Genomic DNA, 12,970 nt, shown 5'->3' on the forward strand with positions numbered 1-12,970 from the left:
AATTCATTGATTAAATTAACTCCACCATAAGAGCTACAACTTTAAAATACTAACACACTGAATCAATAAAGATAATTCATTTATGTAACAAGTCATAATGAGATTGGACATCCAGGATGTCTCATACTTTATATATATATATATATATATATATATTCACACATGTATCCATTATCTAGTATAACATCTGAAGCCCATTAATTAATATGTGCGTGTGCACAGGTTTGTCCTTCCTCAGCCACCGTAGGCTGAGTCAGAGACAGTCAGCTGTGTCGCTGTTAGCCTGTGAAGTGACAACATGGCCTTCACTCTGTACTCGCTCATTCAGGCCGCGGTCCTGTGTGTCAATGCTGTCGCCGTGTTGCATGAAGAAAGGTTTCTCAGCAAGAGTAAGTCGCTGCTGTCCGATTAGTGTCTGCCTCAAGTGTCATTTCAAATGTGAAATCTGCTTCAGCTAATGCTAACTACCTGCTAGCTGGAGCAAATGTAAACAACTTTGTTCTAACAATGAGGCATTACAGGGCTGACCAGAGCTAACACACACAACACTAACAGAAATATCATGTAAATATAATACTTATTTCTAGAAAGCAGAACTTGATCAATGCATGTTTAATGTTTTTATAATAATGAAGCCATTCATGTGTCTTCCTGTGTCTCTGTGAGGACCATGTTAAGCATGGACCCAACTGAGTGAGGACATTTGGCCGGTCCTCACTTTTTCAAAGGGCTGTTTGAGGGTTCAGACTTGGTTTTAGGGCCAGGGTTAGGCATTTAGTTTGAATGGTTTGGGTGAGGGGCTCGGCAATGTATTATGCAAATTAGTGTCCTCACTAAGATAGAGTTACAAACGTGTGTGTCCATTTTCAGTTGGCTGGGGAGTGGACCAAAGTGTCGGAGGGTTTGGAGATGAACCAGGCGTCAAAGCACAGCTGATGAACCTAGTCCGCTCCGTGAGGACAGTGATGAGAGGTGTGTGTCCACAGCATGTACACACACACACACACACACACTTTGTGGAGTGGTGAGTCACACTTTCTCATGCCAAACTGTCTGTGTTGTCCTGCAGTGCCACTGATCGCGGTCAACACAGTCTGCATCGTGTTGCTGCTTCTGTTTGGATGAAGTGAAGAGACAGAAGATGTCAGGAGAACATCTCCATCATCTCAGGAAACCATTGTATCTCTCTCTGACACAGAATGTCTCCTTTCAACCTGAGGATGATTGTTATCGTTTGATATCCCACATAATTTCATGGGTTTCATACAGCACAGTCGTTCACAATATGTAAATGCAGCTATGTAGAATGCCAGAACATCCCTCTTTCTTTGAAAAGTATAAAAAAGTAATAAAGTTATTTTTATTATTGGTTTGTTTGTTTTTTGAAATCATTAATTAACAAAAAACATGCTTTTGTACTTCCTAGAAGTGAAGAACTGAACACCAACTGTTCTGTGTTTGAAATGTGAAATGAATTCATGTCAGGTGGTTTTGTTGTAGAAATACTTGAGAATAAACATTTTTAAACATTTCTCCTGGTGTGCTTGGATCAGTCCATGGATGGAGTGTCATCAAAATTGGTGTGAATTTAATTGATGAGAGTTTCTGCAGATTACTAACTTGTGGAGCTAATTGGTACTGTGGTAAAACACAGTATTTTAAGTTTGGTAAAAATATCAGTTATGAAACTGGCAGGACAAATGTAGTAATGTTTTTCATTTAGGGTAGTTTCCTATCGCCCCCTCTGCTTTCAAATGTCATTTAGTTTTGGCCATCCGCAAAGGAGAACAGTCAATTGAAACATGTTTACTTTGTTAATTTTATTGCAAAAATATATCTTCCATGGGCTAAATCATTTACAACAACAATGCAAGACTGAGAAAATTCAATCCAAATTTATATAAGTTTGCACAAACACAAAAATCACAAGTGAGAGAATCCTAAAGTAAAATTCATTGAATTGTACTAATAACCTATCAATATTCCCTGTCGGGTTCAATTTACAACTAAACTCATCACATTCCAGCACAGTACCACAATCATCCATTAAATGTTAAATAAATCATATTATTTTCTGTGTTTGGTTTCTGGAGACAACAAGTGTGTGGAGACTCTTTCTTTTGTCAAATTGATGGCAAAACCTGCTTACCACTGTCATGTCAATAAATAGTTGAATGTTTCTTCCAGCACGCTCGCCATAGTAGATTCCAGTGTTGTTTTTCCCCACTGGACACAATCACTGAAAAAATAAGTAAACATGTCAAGTTTCAGAAGATTTCCCTGTAGAAATGTTGACAACAATTAAAGGGAAAGTTGGCCACTTTTTCATTATGGTATTCATAACTTGCTCCATTAAATAATATTTTATTAAATCCTTAAGAGGTGACAAAGAATTTTTACATCACTCTTATTCATGGTGACCCTCACTGTATGGTTGTCAAGATTGACAAACTTTTACTGTAGAAATGTTAACATTTTAAGCTTTTTCATCATATCAAACTGGCTCATATGATATACATATATATATATAATCCTTAAGAGGGGACAAAGAATTTTCATTTATTCACAGTGACCTCCACTGTCTCAGGTTTTACTGTAGAATTTTGGAGAAAACTAAAAGTTGGCAGTTTTCTCTCTTTATATCCAGTCTATGCTTTTTTCATTAGAGCACTCACAACTTGCTCCTATAAAATTAGTTTTTTTAATCCCTGAAGTGACAAAGAATTTTCACGCCACACTTATTCATGGTGACCCCCACCGAGTGTACCGTAACACCACGAATAGAAGCGCCTCAACTTTGAAAGTTGAGGCGCTTTCGCAAACGACGGATCACGTGACCGCAGTAAACAATCATGGAGTCGCTGGGAGCAGAGTTACGGGACATGGCACTCAACACATAGTCTATGACGCGTGTTCTACTTAGAATCACGCAAGTTTGCGTCAAAATGGGGAACGCGCAGAGTTGCGGTGTGGCCTGTCTCGCCTTGAGTTCAGTGTATTTTCTTTACGCTCACATTTACCGCTCTCACCAGCTGCTGCGGACAAACGTGTTCACCAGCGACCACCTGCCCGGCTTCTTCTATCTCTACCTGAGGAGAGTGAGCAGGGCTGCGAGCAGGAGAGCAGGGCACCTACACACCACACCACAGAAGAAGAAGGAGGAGGGGGGGACTGTGTTCACGGTCCTCCAGTGCAGGTGAGCATCGTCCACTCGAGTCTTTGTTGTCCTCCCCCCACACTGACAGTGTCTGTGTCTGCCAGGCTGGACCCCGTCACTCTGAGGAGGTTCTGCAGTGCAGGAGGTTATGGTTGGGATTATCCTGACACTGAATACAGAGACACCCCCCTGTGCTTCCCGGACTTCCTGTGTGGCAGACTGCTGCTGATGGTGCTCACTGATCCCAGCTTCAGACTCAGCCCAGCAGGTAACACTCAGAGTCATAGGGACTTCAGTGTTTCAATTGAAAGCAGCACCAGTTCTCCCTTGCAGTGCACTTGCCACTGAGGTCGTTCCATGCTTCCTCCCTGATGACACTGTGCCGTGAAGGAGCATCTAAACATCCAAGGTGCCGAAAACCATTGGGTTCTCACTTAACAAATACTAAGCAAAGCAAACAACATAAGAAACTAGAAACGCACCCAGTTGAGTGCATCCCTCCACCAAGCCCCAAAACTCTCCTCAAATTCAATCAAGCTGCACCAAATCTTACACAATCCCTGAAACATACCACAATTTCTTTCATCAAGATCCACGAATCTGGGAAAACAGTGAAAACGTTTTAAACACTCTGGTTGCAATGTTAATGAAAGTGATACAAAAAACATTGCTGCAGGTGGAAGTTGGGCTGATGCTTAACATACATAACGTACATGCCTAATACAAATATACCTTTTTTTTAAATTAGTCTCATTTCAAATGTAATTGTAATCACATTCTGACACCTCTAATGTACAAAACTTACATCTTCTTCAGGGAGTAAATGGAGTGCAAACCTCCACAAATGCCCAACAGTCGCCTTATGAAACCAAATTGTGCACACCATTAAACACCAACCCCTTAACATGCCTGCTTTTTCATCAAGATCCATGAAAAATTCTCTAAGCAATCAAGGAGAATGTTATAAAACTGTTATAAAACCCATAACACATCGTTCCATGAGGTTTCTTGGTAATCTGTTGGCTACCTAAAAGACAAACAAACAGATGAAAATATAACCTCCTTGGCAGAGGTAGTGGAGAGAAAATATAAAGAGGAGAGGCACAAAAAGGTAAAGAACAATCCAAAGAAATCCAGTTGTGTATGTGACACCAACACTAATCAGTTGGTGTCACATAAACAGATACAAACATAGAAATGCAAAACCTGGAGTCAGGAGAGTCATTATAACATCAAATAATAATAAAGATGTATAGTTCATTATGTTTATTATTATCAGATTATTATGTGCTGGCAATAAAAGGTTAGAAAATGGTGGTTATGTGATGAGTACCTGTGTATTATCTCTGCAGGTCTGGTTCGTGTGCGTCAGAGTGTGAAAACCTTTCAGCCAATTGATGAGCTGAAGAAAGGTCCGTTCATGCTGCAGGTACGAGTCATGGAGTACCGGCCCATCGATGCAGGGGTGGAGGTTGACGTCTGTCTGTCCGCCACCTCTCGTTCAGGGAGCCTAGTGTGGGAGAGCGTCCTGACACTGCTGTCCAAAAACAAGCTCCACACAGCCGACAGGTGCTTCACACAGACTGAACATGAGAGTGAGCAGTGGTTTTTTACACCATGAACATAAATGAATGTCTTCCTTTTACAGTCGCAGTTGTTGTTTAATGTTTACCTATAAAAATGTGTTCACCCAGTCACCATGACATACATGGGTGCTGACTCGTGTCCATAATCTGACAGGCCAACCATGTGAGCCTGTGCCAGACAACATGAAGCAGGTAGAGCTCAGAGTTCCCTGGAGAACCAACCCGTTGTGTGCATGGTCCTCCTCTGACTACTCCCTACATCGGCTCCTCTCTCTACCATCCAGGCTGTTCGGCTGCAGGTCGCAGTCCGCACCGAGTCTCTGGATGTTGTCAGTCTGCTTGGCTGAAATTGAAAAACACAAAGGTAATTTATTTAGCAAAATGATTGTGTTGAGTTATTTTCAGCAGAACCTGTCCGACTCTGTCACTTGTTGGTTGTGTCATTAGGGGTTGAAGTCATCACAGCTCCGATCAACGTCACCGTCCAGTTCAAGGAGCCTCTGTTGGTACCAGGAAAAGTGGTGATCAGGTTTTGGGAGATGACCACAAACAGGGGCCAGTCCTGTGCTGAAGGCCTCAGCTTCCACATGCAGCAGCCTGGAAGCAACATATCTCATGTGGTGGGGAGGATTTCTAAGTCTTGATTAATGTGGAGTGTTTATATAAAAAATAAAAATGTAATATTTTTCTTTTCCATGTACTTCAGTTTTATTTAATAGCACATGGATATTCAGTAACTAAGTGCTCTAGGCTGGTCTGGATAATAATACATTTTCCTTCTTCAAAATTTGAATGACTACTTTTTCATAAGAACAATATTGATGGATCTGCCTCTGAGCCATGTCTTGGTTTTCAGCTTCATTGAATGCAGCCACTATGGTACCTATGATCATTTTAACTGTTGTTCCTGATGTAAATAGTCAAATATATAAACATGCCAATAATAACTCTGTGAACATGCATTTGTAAGAAGTTAACTGTAAATATAAATTCATTTTTAATAAATTGACATCACTTCCAAACTTATAATATTTTAGTAATCAGAGGAGGCTCATTATTTGTCTATAAGAAATAAAATGATCAGTTGATTTGGTGTTAAAGGAGCCATGTCATCTAATTAAACAGAATTTAAATGGTCTTTATTTATTCTGTATTCATTCACCCATTCACACACATTAATACATTGCATCTATGTGCCACACTTTTCTCTTTGGGGTTCAGTGTCTTGCCCAAGGACACTTTGGCATGTGGAACAGGGAAGGCAGGGATGGAAGAGGACGACCACTCTACCCCTGAGCCACAGACTTCACTGTAAAGACGTTCATTGTTAAATAGAATGTCATGCCTATGCTACATCATAGGAAGGCAAATTCCAATACTTAAAATGTACTCTTTTGTATGGTACAACTTGGTAGCATCAACGTTTTATTTTGACCATATTCAAGTTTACAGTACTTCACGCTATAATTTAGAAAGGGGAACGATGTTGAATGAAACAGGAAGAGAGCCTTTAGACATTTTGGCACACCTTGTACATCACCCACAGGTAAGTCTTTACTATCTAGACTTCACTGACATCTTTGCAGCAAAATGCTAAAGGCCTTTACATATAGACCTAAAGAGCATATTCCATAGAGACATTGTGGCATTTGGGAGAAACTTGCAGGTTAGTTTGGCATTTTGAAAATACACTTTTTTGTTTCTAGGTGAGAAACAGAAATATGAAGTTGAATGCCACATTTATGTCTGTGTTGTAAGTGTGTTATTTTTTAAAAATAAATGGATGAGGCGGATTTAAGAGCTATGTTAGAGTAGAGCAGGTCTCATTTTGACCTTTGGATGGAGGCTAGCTGTTTATTAGTACATATAAATCCTAAAAAATGAGACATGATAGAGTTTCTCATCCTTGAATATCGTTCAATTACACCACTCTTATCTCGATGATTAATTCCTTTTGACCTGAAATGATTATGATAGCTGAGAAATAATATGAATTTGAACATTACTGATTAGTGTTATCAGCAGGAGTCATTGTGCTGTCGGTTTTATAGACCTACTGTACATGAGCACTTTGTCAGATGCCATGTCTACTCATTGACTGTACTCAGCTAACGCAGACATTGTCCCTTCAGGCCATGAGGACTTCTCAATATTTGATCCCCTCCATATTCCTCTTTGCAGCATTCATGTATGTGGAGGTCTGTCCTCCTGTATTATTTATTGGAACATATTCAGTGCATGGGACTGAGAGAAGTGGCTTTTCATGCATCCCTGCACCACGGCAACACTTTAAAAAAGGAATCAGGGGCATGGTTGTTGCATGATTGTGTAGAAGAGGAGAAGAAACGAATGAAGCTTTAACTTGTGGTTTTCTGGAGTGATCTGTGTTTCGTCAACATTATTTACCTTTACTTTAAAATGAAAGAATGTGGCATTCAGTTTGATGTTTTTTTAATTATTTATTGAAAAAGGTCAAAGATTGGAAATCATCATTGTGGCACATTGCTCTTGGTCACCACCATCCTAAATGTTTTGTTTATTACCAGGATCTATATGTTTTTTTTCTTTTTTCAATATTCCATGTCAATTTGATATACAGAAGATTTTGATTGCTGTGAAAATATGATAAACTACTAATCATAGAAAAAACATTTATTGAAAAAAAAAATTTGACATTGACAAAATGAATATAGGCAGGAACCTTTTATGAATAGTTTATACTGGCTGTACCATGTGTGAGTATGTATTTCTAGGTTCCTTTTTTGTAGTGCTTTTTCTTCTCATTCAATGGGAGCAGTTGTCTTGGAAGTTAATGTAGATACTGATTGTTTCCAGGTGTATTAATATAAACATCATTCTAAATCCCACAGCACGACCAAAGCCTGTTAAAAAATAGAAACAAATGCAGTATTGCTGGTGTGATAAGAATCAGTGGAACATCCTGTGACCGCCTCCCTGCACACACACTGAGTACTAGTTGCAGTACAAGATGAGGGGAGGGTGTGTGTGAACAATCTCTGTTTGTAGACATCCAGGTGGAGGAGGAATCAGATTAAGCAGCTGTACTGGAGATCAGTCGCACACACTCTGGGTCATCCCACCTCTGCCATGTGATTCTCATTACAGAGACTTCTGGGGAGAAGAGTTCAGCTGTGGACAGCTCGAGGTAAAAGAATCGTTTTTTTTCAAATATTTAAATCTAAATGCATTTTGAGGAACAACTGAGATTTCTGCACATATGATCCTGCAACTGCTAAGTCACTTCTGATTGTTACACACAGTGACACTCATTTAACAACTTAGAATTGAGGCTGGTAAAAAAAGTTATCTATACTGAGGTAAATCTACAGTCTTGAAAACTGAGTTGATTACAAACAGTACTGGATAACTGTTATGTTGTTGTACAGAAATACAGTTTTAAGGGTACATGGAACAACTATAAGGACTGCAAGGAAATTATTGTCTAATTTCTCCTTGCCTGCTGTAAGTTCCTTCTGCCACAATAAAAGCTCTTGCCAGTCTAACCACAGCCATAACTGAGACAACAACCAAATGCAGAGTAAAGCAGTAATGCAGTGAGTGTGTTTAAATCGTATCTATTTTTCATCCATTGTTGTTCACTCGCCACCACAAGCTGGAGTGGAGCACGCTGACAGTCGCTTGAACATGAACATTGCTGTTATTATTCATTTATAAAGTCCTGATTCTGTCATGCATATGAATCAGTGAAGTGTAAGAGGGTCGGCGTGTGAAGCTCCAACACACAGAGCTTTGCATTATGTGGTGCCATTAAATGGAGACACATGAGACACAAATGAAGAACTCTTTAAATTATGGACTCAATGTTAATATATATATAATAAATGTGCTCTTTAAAAAGCATGGCTAAATTTTACTGTGTGGGGATGAGAAACCTGTGTGTGTGTGTGTGTGTGTGTGTGTGTGTGTGTGTGTGTGTGTGTGTGTGTGTGTGTGTGTGTGTGTGTGGTAGTGAGAGAGAGCTAGATGAAACACACTCACACATACTCCTGTCTTGGTTAGAGCACTTTAGAGGAGTTCATCTGTCTCCTTCTTCAAAGAGCCAATCCTCTGGGAATTTAAGTTATTTTTTGCTTCTTTTCAAAGTGGCAGCTTCATTTATTTATTCACAGAGGCCAATAGAAAATGACAGCTCTTCCGTTGTTCATAAAACAGCTCCACTGCACTTACTGTTACCTCTTCTAGTTTCAGGGATCTTAAGATTTAAAAAATTGAATGAAACATACACGTGTATAGCAAATGTCACATACAGTAGACTGAAGGAAGTTCCACTTACTAGAACATTAAACATGACTGTTTCTGTTTTGTTTCAGTGCAGCAGCAAGAAATAGATGAAGAATCAAGGAAACGGCGACACCGCCTTCATCCCTCTGTCTTCTCCTACAGGGAGCAGCAGCGTGCAGGTCTACTATGACTACCAGAAAGTGGCTTATACAATGTATCCTGGTAATGGCCATGCCACAGAGAATACTTCCCACAATCAGAGAGACAAGGTCACCTCAAAGATGCCAGACTGCGTCTCGAAAAGCCAAGACCAAAGATACCCTGTGAAAGACGAGAGTGTGAACAGGAACTCCATGTGGACGATGGATTCGAGCAGCCAGGCCTACTCAGGGCCGGAGGACAACTCTACAGACCCACACGAGACTCTGACAGAGACTTCAACTCTGACCTTTGTAGACGCCCACACTGTGGAGGATTTAACAGAGAACCACAGTCTACACGGGATGGGAATGGTTTACCTCAAGGAGTTTGTCCTGATAGATGATGACGATGATGGGGACATGTCGCTAAGAGAGAAAACAGTCACAGACTTGACCGTCATGGATGGAAAAGCTGCTGACCTGGTGTGCGGAAGGCTGTTGTCCACCTCCAGCGGCTCGGTGTCAGAGTGTAAAGAGGAATCAGCGGCTCCTGAGGCCCAAGGCCCCGAGGAAGTTAGGACTGCACGTCAGATGAGGCGCTGCTGTTTCTGCACCCTCTTATGACCCTGCAGCAGGTCGCAGGTTGGGAATTCACTGCAGCCTTTGTGTCCCAGACCAGGACTGTGAAGCCATCCATGAGGCCTCTGTACTCTGAGCACTCGCCAAACACACTGAGCTTAATTTTAAACAGCCATTACTATTATTATTACTATTATTATTATTATTATTATTATTATTATATTGTAATAATCAACCAGCAAAAGGATTTTAATCTCAAACCTCAGCCAGTGATGGTTTTCATTCAAACTAGCGCCTCGTGTAATATGAACTGTGCAGTATGTGTGCTGGGAGGTGTAATGGTCTGTGTTGGATTTACATTAAGATAACACGATCATGTGAGATAAGATAACAAAATCTTTTTAAAGTTTTACAAACATCTGTCTAACTTCTATGATAAAAACTTTGGTAGTGAAAAATGCATGTTTCTGTAATATTTGATCTGAATGACAGACTGTGATTAATACATTGAAGGTCTTGACAGATCAGGTGCTAACATCTAATAAAGGAAAGTACAAAAACAAAATGGTGTGTGTAGTTAGATTAGTTATGTGCCAACTATGTTGAGCAAAAGAATGTGGAATAAGTGCAACAACAGCATTACTGTTATATTATTATGCCGAAAGAATGATATAATGAGCATCTTAATGCAGCACTTTTAAGTTCCTACAGTTTCTGACCTCTAGAAATTCTATGAAAGAATGCTTTAATGGGTTCATACAACACACACCAAGATGTATATAAACATATTATAAACATATAAACATTGTGTTTTTTGAGAGTCACAACCTTAAGACCACAAATGAGTTGCAAATAAAAGGGTGAGTATGACTTCCATTATCAACATAACTTTTGTTCGTTTATGAGAATACTTGCTCCTTTAGCAGACCCCAAACTCAAATCTGTGTGAAGCCTGACATCTACTGGAGGAGGAAGGAATGAACTGTCGCTCCGCTGAGTGATTCTGAGCTGTTGTTTAGAATGAGATCACTAAGCATACAGGAAGTTGTTAGAATTGTGTCTACTTTGCAGCAATATTCAGTCAATTCAGTTTGCCACAGGTTGAATTCCAGTCAAATCTCAATTGTACAAATGGTAAAAATTTGCACCAGGGCCTACTTGTATCATGTGGCTTATATTTGTGGCAACTGAGCACTGTCACTGAAAAAGATATCACAGAGTCAGACCAGTAGTAATTTTACCCTGTATAGTTTGTAATGAGTAAATTAGTTTAGTAATTTGGTCAGTTACATTGGATGTTAGGGACATCACTTCAGTTGTACCATCAAGTGTTTAAGCCTTGTAATTAATGATACAGGCTGAAATTGAGGGTACACTGAGGCTAAAGGTAAATCTGACTGGCTACTGGCAGTACTAGGAAAGCCATGTGGCCCTCTCAGTAGGTCAGACATCATTACCTCTATGATCTTTAAACTAAACACCTTCCCATTTTAGAACAGGACAAGATGGAGAATCTCCCGTGTATGCACCAATTAATGTCTACCGCCAAATCGGCCTTTTAATAACAGGACAACCTCTTCTAAGGCATGCCCTCCACAGGTTGATCAGACCTGGGTGCATAGCATCTTGGGGCCCAGTTAGGATCTTTCCTCCTGATCCAGAGCCATTGGCTGCAGCGTTCTGTAGTGTGATGTTTCTTTTATGGTCTGGAGCAGGGCTTGTCTGGATCCCCAGACCTCTGAGCAACCTGATGCTGGATGCTGTAAAGAAACACCTGTATAGGGCAAACTATTGCTTTCCAGCCACGTTGCTCTGCCTCAAATGCCATGTCTGCATACCGCAGCCTTTTCCTCTCATTGGCTTCCTCAACAGCATCCTCCCAGGGTACTGTGAATTCTACAAATACAAATAGAGGACGCACAGGGTGTTGGACCAGAGTATCAGTTCATGTCTTAGGGTGGTAGTGACAATATGTGTTGGGACTGTAAGCCACTGGCCCACGTCCACCAACATCTCCCAGTCCCTGCCTTGCTCTAACTGACCACTCCTGGTCAGTGGAGGAGGCCCTTTCTGTTTTTGAAAAAAGGACTTGAGGTCCCCATATCATGAGGTCCTCATATCATGCAGTAGCAGTTTATCTCTTAACTTAAAAAGATGCTGTGTGAAGTTTTCATTCAAACAACTCTTGTTTACACAACCTCTTGCCGATGCATTTACTTACTATCAAACAGCCAACATAGTGCCTCATTGACACTCTCATGCTGTTCTGAACAGAATAATGTTCTGCTGTGATCCAGGTTAGAAATTGTACAAACACAAAGAATCTGACAAACTGTTTTAATGTCACTGCTTTCTAACTGATCGCCATCTTAAAAGACAATGGACAGTTAAAGTCTGGAGACACAGGACCATGTTTCAAGGTTAAATATTACTGACACTAGACCACAGTCAATATAAAACAAACAATCTTTCCCTGTGGATCAGAAGGACAAGGACAAGAGTTGGGGTCTTCCTCATGCCAGAGCTCATTTATTTCTGAGGTGTGCATGAGCAGAGCATATATCTTTTCCTTAAATATGACTGCACCTTTGGAACACAATTATTTAAGCCTGGAAGTAAATGACTAAATGCTAATTGTTGATGACTTAATATAAAAACACAACTCATGACTAGCAAGTGGTTGAATGCTAACTTTTGCTGATGTTTAATGGCAGCTATTGGCTAAGATTTATTATCCCTTGGGGAAATTTGTTTTCAGTCATATCCGTTGTCTTTACAGTTTTAATATCCCTGTTAGAAAGCAGTTTGTCAGATTCTCTGTGTTTATATGACTTATAAACCTGGATCACCGCAGTACAACATCAGTCAGGCAATGCTGTGAGGCTGTAGCTTGCTAATTTGAGTGACATTGAGACCATGGTTAGGACCTTGCTGGGCAGAGAGATAGCAGCTCACCAGACTTATCTCCCCTTCCCACGACACACCAACTGACACATCCCCCCAGCACAGACCCTGTGGTAAGATGAAGAAGGTCTTAAAGAAGCAGTTCTATGTGTATGGACTATAATAAAGGATTGATTAATCCACCTTTAATGTAATAGATTGATAAAACATTGGGCAAAGGTTAAAGTGCACCATGATATTCATTAACTTTGGCAGTATTATCAATATCAAGTTGTACTTAGGAGTAGCCGTTTCTACATCGTGTAAATATAGACCCTTACTAACTCTCCAGTGATGGTGTG

The 12,970-nt window shown here is 40.3% G+C and overlaps 3 protein-coding genes across 4 annotated transcripts; all 3 read left to right on the top strand.

Moving 5' to 3' along the window:
* Positions 1-224: 224 nt before the first annotated feature.
* On the top strand, positions 225-1,531 carry LOC109633690 (immediate early response 3-interacting protein 1-like). The gene is made up of 3 exons (XM_020093717.2): positions 225-389; positions 871-972; positions 1,070-1,531. The coding sequence occupies exons 1-3, from the start codon at positions 299-301 to the stop codon at positions 1,123-1,125; spliced, it is 249 nt and encodes an 82-aa protein (XP_019949276.1). The 5' UTR covers positions 225-298; the 3' UTR covers positions 1,126-1,531.
* Positions 1,532-2,816: 1,285 nt separating this feature from the next.
* On the top strand, positions 2,817-5,880 carry LOC109633679 (uncharacterized). Its single transcript, XM_020093702.2, has 5 exons — positions 2,817-3,196; positions 3,262-3,425; positions 4,510-4,752; positions 4,898-5,107; positions 5,191-5,880. Exons 1-5 carry the CDS (start codon positions 2,904-2,906, stop codon positions 5,385-5,387), a joined length of 1,107 nt encoding a protein of 368 aa, XP_019949261.2. The 5' UTR covers positions 2,817-2,903; the 3' UTR covers positions 5,388-5,880.
* Positions 5,881-7,767: 1,887 nt separating this feature from the next.
* LOC138407513 (uncharacterized) lies at positions 7,768-9,909 on the top strand. Of its 2 annotated transcripts, none has more exons than XM_069524268.1 (2): positions 7,768-7,909; positions 9,101-9,909. In XM_069524268.1, the coding sequence occupies exon 2, from the start codon at positions 9,114-9,116 to the stop codon at positions 9,768-9,770; it is 657 nt and encodes a 218-aa protein (XP_069380369.1). In that variant the 5' UTR covers positions 7,768-7,909; positions 9,101-9,113; the 3' UTR covers positions 9,771-9,909. The 2 variants fall into 2 exon arrangements, with proteins under 2 accessions (XP_069380369.1, XP_069380368.1); XM_069524267.1 differs by having other exon boundaries at positions 7,774-7,909; positions 9,096-9,909.
* The last annotated feature ends 3,061 nt before the right edge of the window (positions 9,910-12,970 follow it).

Source organism: Paralichthys olivaceus, chromosome 4 (assembly GCF_024713975.1).
Source record: "Paralichthys olivaceus isolate ysfri-2021 chromosome 4, ASM2471397v2, whole genome shotgun sequence".
NCBI classification, from domain to species: Eukaryota; Metazoa; Chordata; class Actinopteri; order Pleuronectiformes; family Paralichthyidae; genus Paralichthys; species Paralichthys olivaceus.